Source organism: Lissotriton vulgaris, chromosome 5 (genome assembly GCF_964263255.1).
Source record: "Lissotriton vulgaris chromosome 5, aLisVul1.2, whole genome shotgun sequence".
In the NCBI taxonomy this organism is placed as follows: Eukaryota; Metazoa; Chordata; class Amphibia; order Caudata; family Salamandridae; genus Lissotriton; species Lissotriton vulgaris.
The window spans coordinates 303,862,382-303,880,053 of record NC_141693.1 but is presented as its reverse complement, the minus strand read 5'-3'; the positions used below and the strand labels follow the sequence as shown (position 1 = coordinate 303,880,053).

Below are 17,672 nucleotides of genomic sequence, written 5' to 3'. Positions count from 1 at the left end.
CTTCCGGTCCGAACGCGGTCCCGCCCCAGTCACAGGCGACCTTGCCTGACTTCCGGTGCGGCCGCGGCTGGATTCCGGGGGCATTTTCTGCCACACAAACCTTGTTTTTAATTTGGCACAAGGTTGCTTGTTGTAGGACCTGACGGGGAAAACATAACAATTAAGTACCGTGCTAAGCACTCGTGTTCTGTTGACTGGCAGCGGATGGAAAACCATAGTGTTTAGTTTATTTTTGTAAATAGCGTGTTTTTGACCGGTTTCAGTTTTGTTAATGTCCCCAGAATACATGTCGGTGTTGCATGCTAATACTTTCAGGTTTGCTCTTAAAGTGCGTGTGGGGCGAATACGTAGAAAGGGACAGGTGTGAAAAAGGTGCACACCACGACCAAAGGAAGCATTTGGAGTTTAATTCATATTTTTTGAGAAGTTGCCTCCCCATCAACATCCCGAATCCCCGTATGGCAGCGGAGCTTTAACAGGGTGGGGGAGTAAATGAAAAAGCCACTAGATCCGTAATAGCTCCTCACTTGACTGCACCCGGCAATAACAGCGGGAGCAGCAGCATATAAGAGCGCCTCTGGTGTGTGCCTGAGAGGAGCAGAGAGCGTCCCCCGACAGATCTGACACTTTTTTTTTCTTCTCTCCTGGCTCCTTTTTTTTCTCTCCCCCACCAACCCCTAGAATCCAATGATAGCTAAACAAGTAAGCAAGCCTGCGCTTCTGTCTCTGCGGAGTGAGATAAAGGCAGAGGCGGGAAGCGAGGAGGTGGCCGCGCCGGTGTAACGAATCTTGAGGGGGGGTCCCCCCTGCAAAGTTCATGAAGGGGCCCCTTTCAAACTCACCCAGGAGCTGTCCGGCCAGGGTGCTGTGCGAAGGGGGCTCCCTGGAGCGCGGCCCTCCCACCGCACTGCGGGGGCCTTTGTTTCGCCATGCCGGGGTGGGGGGGGGAGCATTAAATCCCTTTTAGCCCCAAGGGCGATGTACGACTGGCAATGACTATGCTAACTCCGCCTACCCCATTACCATGCAAATACTCACCCATTTCCCCATTACACATGTGTATCTCCTCGCACTCACCTCATTTACACCCCACTGCTTTACCTCACTATCCTCTCACCACTATATCTCCCCCACTCCATCATTCATTGCACGTCTCCCCACCTGTCATGTTACCTCCAATAATCCCCAATCCCCGCCCCAATGAGTCACCCCTTTCTTCTGCTGCCCATTACACTTAACCGGGAGTAGAAGTGGGTCACCGTTCTCTCCCATGAGCCCTCCCCCAGGCACCCCGCGACCCCCCCCCCTTCCCCGTCTTGGAGGTGACTATTTTGAAAAGCGGAGCTCCAGCGCCTGAGTCCTGGGGTTGGGGGAGGGGAGAAGAGAAGGAGGCCTGCAACACAATACAGCAATGCTTTACTAGAAAGCTCGCGCGGATGCATTATCAAAGCCCGATTTATTTATGTATTCCAGAGACATGAGAAGGAGCGGCACGTGGCCTCCTCGCTTGAGACCCAGGCATGTATCATCAGCACATGTCACAGCACAGGTCCAAGAGCAACTGTTACACTGGCTCGGGCCACAGGCAGCTGGGTTTTCCTGCTTTCTCTACAGTTACACATTCTCAAACACTCAGGCCTCAGACAGCAGAGCTGTCCCTTATGTTACACAGATCTCATTTTCTCTCGTCTCATAGAGCGGAGCTATCTCTCTGGTTACACGGATCACACTATCTGTGGCTCTAGAGTAGAGCCATCCCTCAGGTAACGCAGATGCTTCATACAGCAGAGCTGTCTGGCCGAAGGCAGCAGAGCTGTCCCTCAAGTTACCCAGACCTCACAGTAACAGGCATCAGGAGAGCAGAGGTTACACAGATTTTGTAAGCTCCCTTTTTAAAGAGCATTGCTATCCATTACAATCTACACAGTAGTGGTATCGGACGTCAAAGCTACCCCTTAGATAATGCATATTTAATAGATGCAGGCTTCTGACAGCAGAGCTATCCTGCTCAAACATTCCCAGGGCTCAGACAGCAGGGGTATCCCCTAGGTTGCAAAGACCTCTGAGTTTCATGACTCAGAGTGGAGCTCTCCTGCCTGAGTTTTGTGCTGAGGGCCTCCCCCTCCCCCCTCACGGATGACGGCCAGGAGGCCCCCGGCAAGCTCCTATGATTCCGCTTAAGTCTTTAAATGTTTTGCATCACATGGCTGTGGTGTCCCGGATTGCGGCCCCTCCTATTACTCCTGCCAGGGTCAATTATTGTGTCCTGACAGCACGCTAGTTTACAGCACAATATAACCATTCAATGCCATGCTTAGTTAGACCCATGCTACAAAGGTAAATATGGAAACATAAAATGGGACGGAAATACACTTTTCAGCTCCTCCTTTCAACATGGGTTTTGCGTTTGGATTCTGTTAGTGTGAAATAAATGCCCATAATATATTTCAGCCGGAAACGGGCACATTAAATTAAAAAAAATTACGTTTTATTGACAGTTCTAATGTTTTATGTTTGGACGTGCACTAGCAGTGATGTCGAACAACGCACGTTTCTGATCTTTGTGATCAGAAGGTGTCGATTAAAAAATTCTAAGAAAATAAACAAATTTACCATTCCGCATCAGTATGTAACTCCGTGACAGGTGCAGGCAAAGCCCTCAGTTTAAATGGTGGAAGGACAAAGATGACCGATGTTTACACGCACAAAGTTTGTATCAAACGAAAAGAGCAAACCTTTAATGTTGTGTTGGGCCTCTAGAACATAGATTAATACGCAATGAGGATATTTCATTAAAGAAACCGAACAAAAATACCTTGTTAGAACTTTTCAACATCCCACCCAACTGAGGTAACATTTCAACATCCCACCCAACTGAGGTAACATTTCAACATCCCACCCAACTGAGGTAACTGTATATCAGCCTTTTACTGTCCCCTCATCCTAGTTCGCTATTAAGCGCTCAGCTGCTATTGTGCTGACTCCACATATCCTCCAAATATCCTTAAAAATAAAAAACTAAATAGAACTTTATTTAAAAGTGAAGTTATTCGAGGGCCATTCTTACATTAAAATTAATTTACGAAAGAAGACGATGCAGTCTTTACTGTGCATGAACTCGCACATTGTGACCACAGAAACATCAGCGCTGACGCCATGGGCTGAAGGATGTTAAATTAGAAGCAACACATAACAGGTCGGGCTAGGGCATTTATATGTATATATGTATATTTACAACAGATTTCCCCAGTCCTGGGGAGGATTTGGAGTCGCAGAAAAAGAAATAATGAGCTGTACATTTGGAATTTACTTATTCTTCTTGAGCCATCAGGTCAGTGGTGTCCTAATTTTTAAGCCTTTAGTTCGAGACCGGCTTTTTCAAAGTTATAATTTGCCGGTAGACTAGAAAAGCCACTGGTGAAATCCAGGGGGGGGTGTTGGGGTGGGATTGGATCCAGCCAGGCAGAGGCATGGCATAAGCGAAGTATCGCCATGCCAATAAACACAAATTCTTCTCCTGGCTTCCCTTGCAGTTCCTGGTCCACCCCAAGTCAAATCAAGGACTGGGAAAGAAGACAGTCAACCTCTAGCACCTCCTCCCAAAAAGTTGGAGATCTCTTGTTTTAATTTACTTGAAGCATCACAGGATGCAAAGATGTGATTTAGATCTGCCAGAAATAATGCACACCGGGGACATAGAGTTCCTCTCCCAGTCCCCATTTACTTATCTTTTTTTAGGGTGTAGTAAAGCGAAAAACAAGATTTATGATAATGAGCCTGGAGCCGGGATTAACATTTTCTCTCTCTGCTTTCCATTCAGCACCACCACATTATCACTCAGCACCACCACAGCATCACACAGCACCACTCGGCACCACCCCAGCATCACTCAGCACCATCCCATTATCACTCAGCATCACCGCAGCACCACTCAGCGCCACCCCACCATCAATCTGCGCAACCATTCAACAACAACTGGTTCAAATATGTTCTCTCAATGTTTCAAGCTTTATTACAAATGTCACAAAAAGATAATATTTCACTTCTGTTATTGGATTTTCGTCACAATAAAATACACTGAACGTAATCTTCACGAAAGTTATTTACAAAAGTTTAAGCTATTTTTTTTTTTGTAAAACCATTTTTATTGCAGAGTTCAATGTAAGTATTACAACATATTTGAATTATTTTGTTGCGGGACCTTAGGCCCTTAGGCTCCATCCGGTTATCACGCACACAGCCGTACCACCCACATCCCGGAGGCGGGCGGCGTTTCTCGCATTAATAGCATCTTGCAAACCCCATTGGTTAGTGCAGTCAACTCAATTGGTCTACCGCTCTCTGCTTTTAATTTTTCACCCCTCTCTCCCCCAACAACCATGAGAAACAAAAGTTTAAGCGATTGCCATTATAAATTAAAATCACTTTTATTTAAGCTTAAAAAACATTAAAAGCCATTGTAATTTGTAATATCAATACATCTAAGTCACGTAAATTCAAAACATGTTGCATTACAAATGCTATAGGTGTCACATTTGCAAAAGTTATAACTATTGGCATTGTAAATGACAAAGCTATTAATTTAGCTATTTTCAAAACCAACACAAATAAAAAAAATTGTCATTTACAAGACCAATAGCTCAAACGTTCCTAATGCGACACCTATTGCATTGCAAATGCTTGTTCACAATTCTACAGGAATATTGCCTGACTGTAGGACGGCATTAAAAAGTTCTTTAAGCATAGATGCTCCTATTTCTGGAACTCTCTTGAGAGGTTTTCAAAAGTAAGAGTCCTTGGGTTACCTTGGAATTCATTTTTTCATTCCTCATTAAAGAGCAAGTAGGTACTAATAACGTCTTACTACAAAGATGCTACAATAGTAGTTGGAAGGATCATCTCGGAACTTTTCACAAAAAAAAATCATAACTGCCTCAGTAATAGAAAGCTCTTTGAAAAGCTTTTACTACTTTAGCATTGTTTAGAAAAATTGTCCGCATTTAGAGGCTTGCTGCTTAAAGGGAGTTTCAGCATCCTTGTTGTAATTGCTAGCCACCTGTACTCTTGGTTCGTGTAAATTGTTTTTCGCCTTAAAGACCTTTGGTGACCCATAGGTTACCACTTTACAGATACATTTGGATGTTAGATATTCAGTGGTAGCGAGAGCAGACTGTTCAGGCAAAATGTCACCTCTGTCTTACTGCAGCCCAACTTGACTGCAAGATTCACTATGAAGTTGTTATATCCCTGAGAAGAGGGTGTGAATGGGTCTATGGCTTTCATCCTTGAATGCTCATTGATCTGGGAATCTTAAGAGCGAAGTGGGAGTTATGGTTGGGAGCATTCATCTGCCTTTCATTCCTTACTTGTGCCTTCCTCACTCATATTGAAAGTGATTTCCAAATTGCAGGCTGGTAGATTGCTGCATGATTTTAGAAGCAGTTCTCCTCTTTACTTAAAGGGGGTGCCTGTTTCTGACCAGTTAGAACTATCCTTCATTCTGCTCTCAATTACAAAGATGTCTGCCTGATTCGTAGGTTTTGGATGGTCTTCACGCAAGTTCAGTTAGCTACGAAGAGCTCTACAGGAAGCCTTTTTCAGAATTGTGAGTCCCAGTTTGTAATTGGGAGCTTCAGTGAGAGGAGAGCCTTCTGTCTTTTATTTTATACTGGCTCTTGAGTCTTGCCACACCAAGTCTTGCATTAAAGTAGTCTTCCTCAGCTCAATCGGTAATCCACAAAGGAAGGTTTTAGCTACATATTTTTGCTAAGCATCTTTTGATGAGATCCCATGAAAGTTGGGTAGAGTAAAATTTGTCGGATCTAGCGATCACCTATTACTCTAGTGACTTGGAAAACAGATTAGCTTATTAAAATATCGGCCAGGTACAATGAAGTATTGTTCACAGGCCTGATTGTACCAATGGATCTCCGTCAAAGATTTTATGAGTGCCATTCGATACAGGAGATTTCCTTCTACATTTTTTCAGAACATACTCTACATGCTGAGGTGACTGCAGTCGGGATGATGGATCTTTCTGATTTTAGGACTGAAAAATGTAGGTCTCTGAGGAGCGTTTTTATCATCTCCGCTTTAATGCAGACAATTTCCTAAGGCTTCTGTTTTTTTCTGTGAAGGGATTTGCACTACAGCTAATGTTGCTTACTGGTTGATTTTGAAAGCACTAAGCCTTCGATTAGATGCTCAGTGTAATTATTTTTTGGTCCCTGACATCGGAATGCTTGTAATTCGTTCATGTCTTAACAAGAGCTGGGACACTGGAGTGTGGACTACCACAGTAACTTGTACGCCTAAGCCTAAAGCACAGTTTGTGTGCCTCTCTGTGTGCTTCTGCCTCTCTGTGTGCTTCTGCCTCTCTGTGTGCTTCTGCCTCTCTGTGTGCTTCTGCCTCCGTATGTGTGCCACCACATGGATTTAAAGAATTGTATTCAACGGAGCTGATGGGGAAAATATGGGGGTTAATGGTTTGTTTCTGTTGTGGGTTACTGTGCCTTTGCTTTTAATATGGTCTTTAAAAAAAGTGTCGGAGTTCACCCTAAAGGAGAACATTGATACATTCCAGTGGAACTGAAGCTTCTCAAAATGTGCTTCCCTAATTTCCCATGGATTTAATTGAGCCCATGGCCTCCCCAGTTGTGTATGCGCTGTGGAAAGCCTTTTGGAGATTAGATGAGTCACATTTCCTTCCCCACAATTCTCATCACCTAGATCGCAAATCTTTTTTCCTACTGTGAATTATGTGCATTTTCCCCAGGGTTTTATACACAAATGAACCACTACAAATCTCACTTATCTTGAAAGTCTTCTGAGAGGGAGGTTGCTTAATGGACATGGAAGTACCACTCCACTCACTGCCTGAACACTAAGATACAGGTTAATACCAGTAAGGGAAGTGTACATTGTTGAAGCTGCCACTCCTTGGTGCTATCAAATCTACATTTTCTGTTCCTAATTGTCCTGCATTAAGTTCTGTAGCAGAGTGCACTATGCAAGAAACGTTAATGCATTAACAGTTTGTGTATTAGAACCTTAAATTTATTCGTTTCGCTGCTATGCAGAACCTACATTTTCCCTGTGTTCTCAATATTGTCACTTTATCAGCACGAAGGTGACACCTTAAAGTTTAATCAAACTTAGATCTGATTCTGTTCTGCACACCTCACTCAAAGGACTTGTACTGTATTTGCTAGTGTAAACCTTAAACTGGTAAATTAGTAGAAACTTCTTGCGGGGCAAATAGATGTAGAGCTAGTTGTGCCCTTTACTGTAAGGATCACTTATGCCAAATCTTATTGCCCATGTAAGTGATCAGTAAGAAACGTGCGTCAGTTGTGCCATATAAACTGAATCCTATGCAAATCTGTAGGACTGAAATGGGATACTTTTTCTGATGCAGTAAATAGACCTTTCTTTTTACCAGCACTACAAAAAAAATCTAGCTAGTTCCGTATGAACCAGATTGTTTTGTTTACTGCTGATATATAAGATGACGAAAGTTAATGTGCTAACGTACTCTGAACCCTGAGTGGAGTAAATTCAGAAAAAAATATTCGAACTGCTATCGAATCCATCAACAACTGTTTCTTATCAAGCAAAAAGCGCCAGCTTGGGTATGGCAGGTAACCCATTTAATATTTTGTCTGTCTTCAGAACAGTGTACGCCATTATGCAGCAAAGAGTAATCTATTCTAGGGTGTCTACTTGGAGTTATGGGAAATGCGGGTGGCAATACCTCTGTTCAGATCCCAGGAGTTCTACAGGTAAGTACCTTGATGGTATTGACGTTAACATGAAAGATGCAAAGAAGTTGAGAAACCACTATTAATCTCCTTACCAACTTGTTTTGTGGTTTCAGTCTGAAAGGTATCTATCTTTCCAGCTCCTTGTCTTAAGGAGTTGTGTTGCTCAAATTAAATTTAGGACAGCCCACATAGCCAAAGTATTTCTTAAGGAGTCATAAAGTCAAGCATATACACTTAGCCAGTCACCGCAGCCCTCATCTGAGTGACCAACTGTGGGCTAACTCAGGAACTAGAATGCATGACACAAAGTCAATGGGCTTGTGAATGATACTAACGTTAGCCTAAGCAACAGGTTCTTTGTCCATTGCTGTCTTGGTTTCTCTGTGGTGACATTTTCAGCCGTTTGGATTACATGGTGATAAATCCTATGTATATACCCCAATGCCTCCTTGTGGCGAAAGTGGAGCCTTTAGTCTGAGTGATTTAAAAAAAAAAAAAAAAATTATTCAGTGAGTAAATGTGTAACTATGTGGAGCAAATAAAATAAAAATTGCCCATTTCTTTATAACTGATACCGCATGCAGTACGTTTTTTTCAGTTTGTTTTACACTTCTTAACTAGTCTAATTTCTGTAGCCAGATCTGTTCATGCTGGAGGATGTCTGTTTATAACCTGTCTGGAAGCTGTATGTAAATAAATGTCTTCTCACGTTATCGAACAATGAACAGGCTATTTGGTTTTTGTAATCTCCATCCAGACAGAGTACAGCTGGAGTTAATAACTGAATATTCTGAGCAGTACAGTAATGGTGGGAGGTGGAAATGGATTAAGGTACATTACATTGCGCTGAAACATTCTGGCCTGACTTGAAAGGGCATATGCAATGCAATCCCGCAAACTAGCTTAAGTGCTTCTAAGAACATTTAAAGCAATGCGATCTTGGACTGTAGTGCCCTTCCTAATCTCTACTTAACCTGCACTGAACGTTTTCGTTAATGTGATTTGACATAATTCCTCATCACAGTTCTATGATCCTGTTTTTCTTTTTCTTTCAGGATGCCAGAAAAGTTTGTGCCGATGCCACTCTGGCACAGGTTGGTGACTTATTTTAATTGCTTGGAAATGGGTACTGTGAAATCCATGAGGGACTAATATGCACCAGGAAGTTTTAAACTAATGGTGTAAATGGAGCTGTGGACATAAAGTGTAACCTCCAATATCACCATGCAGATTTGAGTCCGCAGCACTTTGTAACCTCCTTTTTATAGTAATTTAGGAAGCATTCTGTATAGAAGCACTTCCCGAATCGGGCTGTTCTTGCAGTTAACTTTGAAATCAAGATTTTTAATGTTTGACTCCTAATATGTTTTACCAACATCTTCAAGAGGTCACTTAAAGTGTTTGTTTTAGATAGCTTTTTTTAAAAACTATTCTCTTCAAATGTGTTCCAACAGGTCCTTACCAGTTGTTGCAAAAGTTAACTCTAGGCGGGATTTTATTAAACTAGCACAGCATCTTCATACAGGATATTGCCTGGTTATGCAATTTTCTAAACCTCCGTGAATCAAAAACACCCGTCCATTTAGGGTGTGTCTTGCCTTAAGAGACATGTAATGATTTATCCCAAAATTCTTAGTTGGCACAATTGACTGACCCAGACACTTTTAAACTGCATTTTTGTACACCAAGTTGGTCTTCTCTGACCATGTAAACCAGGTTGCATCTGTCTGCTTTTTTACCATAAATGAATTTTTAAAAATTATCCTATTTCTTCATAGTTAAAAAAAGGTAATATCAGGTAATCTCAGCCTGGTAATATCAAGGCTGGATTACTGTAACTCATTATATGTGGGCGCACAGCAGAATATTCTTAAACTCCAAATACTGCAGAATGCGGCTGGCCGTATCCTGTTTAATCTCTCTAAATTTAGTCCCATCTCTCACAGCATTGGTAATCTCTAATGGCTTCCCATTAGAGAGCGAACAAAATGTAAAGACGGGTGCTTGGCCTATAAGGACCTCCGCGAGGTTGCCCCTTTCTCCCTTCAATCGAAGTTCATTTCGTACATACCCTTGCACAACCTCCAATCACGAACTGCCAATAAGGTTGTGGTTCCCGGGATAAAGAAAGCATGCGGAGGAGGAAATAGCTTTTCCTACATTACCTGTAATTGGTGGAATTCTCTACCTAACCCCCTGGGAGCACAGAACTAACCTGCTCAGCTGCAGAAGGCTCTTAAATAAACTGGCTTTTCTCTGTTTTCCATTGATTAGGTCCTTGTTCTTAGCCTGTAATGTGACACTCCATTAGACACTGTGCCAAGACGCCTTTTTGGTAGATGCGTTTGTTACAAAATATATTACCATAACATTTTAAAACTTCACTTGAACGTAGAAAAGTTGAATAGATTTTTTTCCAAAATAACATTTTAAGGGTTTTCTACAAAATATTGTACTGATTTCCTCATTGAGAAGAATTGTGAATTACTACCAAGAATGAAGCTTTTCTACTGGACACCTAACCGTGCTTTGTAGTTTAATATGGAGTATGATTCTTTAACTCTCAGGCAATAAATACCTGTAACCAACCATCCTTGATTTTATACTCTTATTAAGGATTGCGATTTAATACAGATGGTATTTTAATTCTTGCCATCTTGTTACTGTTTCAGATCACTGCCAACATTGACCCGGTGGGTCGAATTCAAATGCGAACCAGGAGAACTCTCAGAGGACACCTGGCTAAAATTTATGCAATGCATTGGGGGACTGACTCCAGGTGTGTATCTTTTCATATTTTTCTGTGAAGTGTGCTTTTTTTTTAGGTGTTTTCATTGTAATAACCTTTGAATGGTGCATTTCTTTTCCTTATGATTTCAGCAAGTTGTATTGAAAATGTTGCATATAGAAAACAAAGTGATAACATATTGCCCCCTCCTGTGGACCTGTCTGATGTCCATGGCCTTACAGACCAATATAACCACTCCATGACAAACATCTTGGACTCGATGATGCCTCTACAGCTAAAACGAATGTCTTCTTAAGTCTCCAAACCTTGGTACAATGGTAGTCTAAATACAGAAGGAATAAATCTGAGACTAGCGGAACGATTGTGGAGATCTCTCCCTCCCTAAAATCTCAATCATCTGAGATCATTGAGAAATATCTATAACCAACTCAGATGCTCAAAAGCTAGTTATTTCCGAAACTAACTAGAGCAAGTCAATCTACCGAAATGTATTTTTAACTCCTCAAGCTTCAATCAAATAGTCAACCTAACCTTCCCTCAGGTTGACCCTGTCCGCAGCCTAACTGCGGAAATTTTGCACCTTCTTCCATGAAAAAACAAAGATTGCATCTGATTTGTGGTCAGCTTTGGAGAACCTACCGATCACACCACCTATCACCCTCTCTCCCCCTTGGTTTGGTGTGCCTCACGCGCTCTGGTTATCACCCCCCCACCCAAAAAATGACCTTCATGAAGCCTATTCAAAACTTTGTATGAAAGTACTAATCTGAAAACTCTTGCTTTACTGAAACCCTCCAACCACTTTAGTGACCCCTTGAGATCTAACTTTAGTAAGATCTGATCATCCATACTCCCACTTTGGACTACGAAAGTGCCTCACTACTTCAAGGTTCTATTCCGGATTGCCTAAAGTATGGACAGGTCACCCCAATTTTAAAAAAGACTGCAGATCACACTGATATTCACAATTTCTGTCCAATTTCCAACATTCCCATTATGGCAAAGCTCCTTGGGAAATGTTTCCACATCCAGCTATGTAACCACACATTCCAATTGCTAGACCAATTTCAATCCGGCTTCTGTCAGTCATAGCGCTGAATCCACTCTCACATTGTAGATTATATGCAAAGAATGCTGGATCAGAATGGTTCTTGCCTTTTGATACTGTTAAACAGGACAGCCTAATCGACCTATTGGAACACAGGATGGGGCATTTAGGGCCTGTTCTAAACTGGTTCTCATTTATCCATATTAGAACCCAAAGATTCCAGGTGAACCAGTCTGTCTAATCCCTCACCACCACCTCGCTACTTGAAAATCCTGCCAACCTTGGACTCAAGCAACTGGTAAACACTTGCACCCACATTGCAGGACACACCGTGGACCCCATCTTCGCGGGAGGATCAACCATCCGGGTTACCAACACCACCTAGCACTCCTGGACAGACCACCACTGCATCTATTTCATTTTCATATCCAGCACCGCACCCAAACAAGCCCTGCGCCCGCCTCGACGGAACTGGAGTAAGGTCATTATAGACCTCCTCCACGCCACCCTCCTCCCCCTCAGCCGAAGAACTCAATCGGTGGATTGGCAGCTGCACCACCACACTAGTCCCTCTCCAACAGACAAGCACCAAACGCCCTCCTAAGGCTGCCTGGTTGACCACCGAACACATAGAGGCCAGGCGCACCTGCAGGCGCCTCGAACGCGGAGGAACCAGGAGACCACTGAAGCCCACATAGACCACAAAGTCGCCATGAAGAACTACCACCAGCTGCTAAGGGACACCAAAAGAATCTTCATCAGGGAAAAAATCAACGCCAACACAAGGGAACTCTTCAACGTCCTCGAGCATCTCACCAAACCCCCATGCGAAGCCTCTGACATCACTCCCTCCCAAGAACTCTGCAACAAGCTCAGCACCTTCTTCCACCAGAACATCATGACCCTTTACGACAACTTCGACGAACCAACGACTGCCTTCACCCCTACGGCCACTGCCACCACCAAACCCACCATCACCACCTGGAACCCCGCATCCATCGAACTTGTCGCCACCACCACCATGAAGAAAACTCATTCGAGGGCCCCCACGGACCCCTGCCCCCTCACATCTTCCACAGAGCCTCTACAGCCATCTCTCCCAAGCTAACCCGCACCATCAACTCCTCCCTGGCCTCCGGCACCTGCCCCATGGACTGGAAACGGGCAGAAGTGAAGCCCCTCAAAAAACCTTCGGCCGACCCTACCGACCTCAAGAACTACCAACCCATCTCCCTCCTCCCCTTCGCTGCCAAGGTCACAAAGGCTTGTGAACGCCCAGCTGACAACCTTCATCGAAGATAACTGCATCCTGGACCCCTCCCAATCGGGATGCCGCAGCAACCACAGTACCGGGACAGCCCTAGTCGCCGCCACAGACTACTTCCGGATGCTACTCGACCAGGGCCACTCTGCAGCCCTCATCCTCCTGGACCTCTCCACAGCCTTTGACCCCATCTCTCACCGCACACTAACCACCAGGCTCCACGACGCAGGAATTCAGGGAGATGCCCTCAACTGGATCCGATCCTTCCTCTCCGAGAACACAGAGGGTCATGCTCCCCCCCCCCCCCCCTTCCTCTCCAAACCCACCATCATACTTCTGAGCCCTACTCTATTAAATATTCACATGGCCCCCATCGCCACCATAGTCAGGCAGCACAGACTCCACATAGTGTCCTACGCTGACGACACCCAGCTCATCCTCTTCCCTCACTAGCAACCCAGAGGACACTAGACTCAGATTCAAGGTAGGAATGAAAAACGTGGCTACATGGATGAAAGACAGCTGCCTCAAACTAAACTCTGACAAAACCGAGGCTCTCATCTTCGGACCACGCCTCTCTGCATGGAACGACTCCTGGTGGCCTTCTGCCCTCTGACCCCCACAACCCCTACAGACCACGCTTGGAACCTTGGCATAATCCTCGACTCCTCCCTCTTCATGAACCGCCAAATCAACGCCATCTCTTCCACCAGTTTAAACTGCCTCCGGATCCTACGCAAGACTTTCAAGTGGATCCCCCAAGACTGCGGAAAGACCGCCACCCACGCACTCATCACAAACAGGCTCGACTACGGGCACGCCCTCTACGCCAGAATCAACAAATCCCTACTGCGCAAACGCCAAACCATCCAAAACGCAGCCGCCAGACTCATCCTAGGGATTCCACGCCACGTGTGTCTGCGCGCGCCTGTCTGTGCGCGCGCGCCTGTCTGTGCGCGCGCGCCTGTCTGTGCGCGCGCGCCTGTCTGTGCGCGCGCGCGCCTGTCTGTGCGCGGGCGCCTGTCTGTGCGCGCGCCCGTCTGTGCGCGCGCACGCCTGTCTGTGCGTGTGCGTGCCTGTCTGTGCGTGTGCGTGCCTGTCTGTGCGCGCCTGTCTGTGCGTGAGCGCGCCTGCCTGTGCATGAGCGCCTGCCTGTGCGTGATCGCGCCTGCCTGTGCGTGAGCGCGCCTGCCTGTGCGTGTGCGTGCGTGTGCGCGCCTGCCTGTGCGTGTGCGCGCCTGCCTGTGCCTGTGCGCGCCTGCCTGTGCCTGTGCGCGCCTGCCTGTGCCTGTGCGCGCCTGCCTGTGCGTGTGCGCGCCTGCCTGTGCGTGCGCGCGCCTGTCTGTGCGTGCGCGCGCCTGTCTGTGCGTGCGCGCGCCTGTCTGTGCGTGCGCGCGCCTGTCTGTGCGTGCGCGCGCCTGTCTGTGCGCGCGCGCGCCTGTCTGTGCGCGCGCGCGCCTGTCTGTGCGCGCGCGCCTGTCTGTGCGCGCGCGCGCCTGTCTGTGCGCGCGCGCGCCTGTCTGTGCGCGCGCGCGCCTGTCTGTGCGCGCGCGCGCCTGTCTGTGCGCGCGCGCGCCTGTCTGTGCGCGCGCGCGCCTGTCTGTGCGCGCGCGCGCCTGTCTGTGCGTGCGCGCGCCTGTCTGTGCGTGCGCGCGCCTGTCTGTGCGTGCGCGCGCCTGTCTGTGCGTGCGCGCGCCTGTCTGTGCGCGCGCCAGCCTGTCTGTGCGCATGTGCGCGCCTGTCTGTGCGCATGTGCGCGCCTGTCTGTGCGCGCCTGCGCGCCTGTCTGTGCGCGCCTGCGCGCCTGTCTGTGCGCGCCTGCCTGTGTGTGTGTGTGTGTGTGTGTGTGTGCGCGCGCCTGCGCCTGTCTGTCTGTCTGTCTGTCTGTGTGCGCGCGCCTGTCTGTCTCTGTGTGTGCGCGCGCGTCTGTCTGTCTGTGTGTGTGTGTGCGCGCGCGTCTGTCTGTGTGTGTGTGCGCGCGCGCGTCTGTCTGTGTGTGTGTGTGTGTGCGCGTCTGTCTGTCTGTGTGTGTGTGCGCGTCTGTCTGTGTGTGTGCGCGCGCGCCTGTCTGTGTGTGTGTGTGTGCGCCTGTCTGTGTGTGTGCGCGCGCCTGTCTGTGTGTGTGTGTGTGTGCGCGCGTCTGTGTGTCTGTGTGTGTGTGTGTGTGTGCGCGCGTCTGTCTGTGTGTGCGCGCGTCGTAAAGGCTGCGGGAGAAGAGCAGGTAGAAGAGGACTCATTGGCAACACGAAACGGGAAGCTTCCTAAAATGCCCTTTAAAAGTCAGCTGTGAAAGCGCTTACAGCTAACTTTTAAAGGGTCTTTTTGGAAGCTTTCAGACTGCCATGTGTGAGGTCGCAGAGCCTGGCAGTAATCACAGAAGATGTCTGCGGGAGCATACATAGTGAATACTATTCACTACGGATGCTCCTGCTGTCATCTTCTGTGCTTACTATCGGCCACACTGGCAATGTAAAAATGGCAAGGCAAAGGCCGCCAATGAACGCCTGCCGGGCCCCTAGCGGCCCGCAGTCCGTACTATGAATACTGCTGATCTACATGCTAGCCATTCTTCCTTCATTTAGAGGGTGGGTCGAAAAACTCTGTTCAAAGTTGTTTTTTTTGGGGTGGATGTTTCACATATGTAGTTGACAGAACCTCCCTAAACGTAAAGTGTAAACTCACTATCTCCCATCACTTGGTCGCCATCTTCAAGTTTTTTTCCACCTCTTGGTTGGGGAAGTACTAAGGAAACTCAGCAATGAGAGAAGTTTTTGAGCATGACCTCCACAGTATCTAAAGGACTTTGTCAGCCACTTCAGTTTGGAAACCCTGGTCACCAAAGGAAGCAATAAATGGGTTCATAGACTGAGTAATATTGTGGACCTTAAACACCAAAAGAAGCTGATACGACATCAAACACTCAAAGGAATTAGATTTTTCTTGGCGTTTTTCCTCATGAGTGTCAGTGAAGGTTTATTAGTAGTCAGTCTTGCAACTACTTTAAAACATTTTTAAAATGTTATTTCTACATACAAATTAGGATTTCCATCTCGTCCAGTCAACCTTATAGAATAAGGTTTTACTGCAGTTACATTGACACAACCTTTCTTAATTGTACAAGGCATCCGCACCAGGGTACTAGTCTGGTTACCATTGCTGTTAAATCAAGTAATTGCAGATAATGAAATAGTGACCAGGCCATTTTAAAGTAAAGTCCAAATGATAGATAACTGCAACAATAGGTCTAAACCAAATCAACACAGATTGAATTAAAGGAAAACATGATCAAGGTTCACTCGGGTAATGCCTCATGGCTGGTGGGGTAGCTAGTTCGTATCATAGCAACATAGAGATGGACTATGTGGGAGTGGTGAGCAGCACAATTGCGATGATTCAACCAGAGTTCCTAGTGTGCTAAATCTGAAAGCAAAATTTGCTATATATTAAACAAGTGTACTAACTTCCTGTCTTTAGTAGCATCTAAGGAACCACCTATTAGGAGCACTGTGCTCTATAATTGGAGGATGTGAGTAGTATCCACCATGATTCCATTCCGAAGAATGCATCTAGGCTGGTGTGGTGTCCTCTTTGCTTTCAGTTTAATCATGGTGTCCCATAGTGTAATTATCACTTGACTTCCACTGAAAAGTCTTGCATCTTGCAATACCTCGCTCTATGCTTCATCCCACTTTAACAGTTTGTGATACATTTCACGTAGCTGGGGGCATTGCACAAATTTCCATTTAATTGTAATCTGCTGGCAAGTCCGCAAATCTGTCCTCTAATTTAAAGTTTTAGTCCTTTTGTATAGCCCTAAATCATTTGTCTCCAGTGACTGAGTGTTTTCTACCTGTTACTTCAGAACCTGCTGTGAAAAGTGTTCCAGAATCAGGAAAGCATAGAGCAGGACCAAAACGTATCTGATAGACGTCTAGCCGCAGATTCCTTACCTTAAATTTATCCCTAGACACCAGACTGGATCTGTAAATTTTTCTACAGCAGTACCTCTGCATGTCAGTAGAGGGCAGAGCGGCTCCATAACTATGTTGTACACCAGATGTGACGTCATTAGAGTCCATATAAGCCCTCCCCTGATGCGCTGACGTCAGTTTATTCTTTCATCCATCCACACGGATCTGGAATGTGGTACCTCTGGCCATTTTAGACTTCTCTCAATGTTTGCAGATGACTGTAGACCCCAGGAACTCTAAGAGATCCAGAAAAAAACAATGTCGAACCACGCGTTTCGAGAGTCAGCAAGCTCTCTTCTTCAGTGGCTTTAATGTAATGAAATGAAGTTGCTGCATATTCAGAATTAAATGCCAAATACCTGCCCCTCACTGGGCGTGGCCACACAGGGCCCTCTGGGTGTTGTAATGCAATTCGCTGAGTAAAATCCAAGTGGATGCGCACTTCACTTCTATTGAATGCACATGGGCTTGTCCATTGTACCACACTCTTGGTGAACTCGAGGTGTTTTTTCCAGTTCGGCTACATGGTACTCAATTCACATTTCCCAAACCTAAATCTTTAATTTGGATTACATTTTCTGAGCTCACTGTGTGATCAGCTCGTCGTCCCCCCCCCCCATCACACTATTTTAGTCATTGTTATTCTTTACTAATAGTAGTCATATAGCATATTGTGGCATAGAAATAGGTTTCTTAAACAGTCTGGAAATGTGCTATTATGTGGTGCTAGTCTTGGTCAAAATAAGCCATGTTTTCTTGATCCTTTAATGTGCTGAATGGATATTAAGATGGCCCTAAACAGGTTGTGTGTGTATTTTAGAGAAGTAAAGTGTTTTTGAGGTTATCAAGTTAATTTGCCATCAGTTGCCTTCTGTGT

The 17,672-nt window shown here is 45.7% G+C and overlaps 1 protein-coding gene across 2 annotated transcripts in view; it reads left to right on the top strand.

Moving 5' to 3' along the window:
* The window catches only part of GNB1 (G protein subunit beta 1), a 351,738-nt gene that overhangs the window by 213,737 nt on the left and 120,329 nt on the right, over window positions 1–17,672 (top strand). For both annotated transcript variants that reach the window (XM_086921527.1, XM_086921528.1), the window contains exons 3-4: window positions 8,819–8,857; window positions 10,436–10,542. In XM_086921527.1, the coding sequence (XP_086777653.1) occupies window positions 8,819–8,857; window positions 10,436–10,542 (146 nt within the window). The remainder of the gene's footprint in view (window positions 1–8,818; window positions 8,858–10,435; window positions 10,543–17,672) is intronic.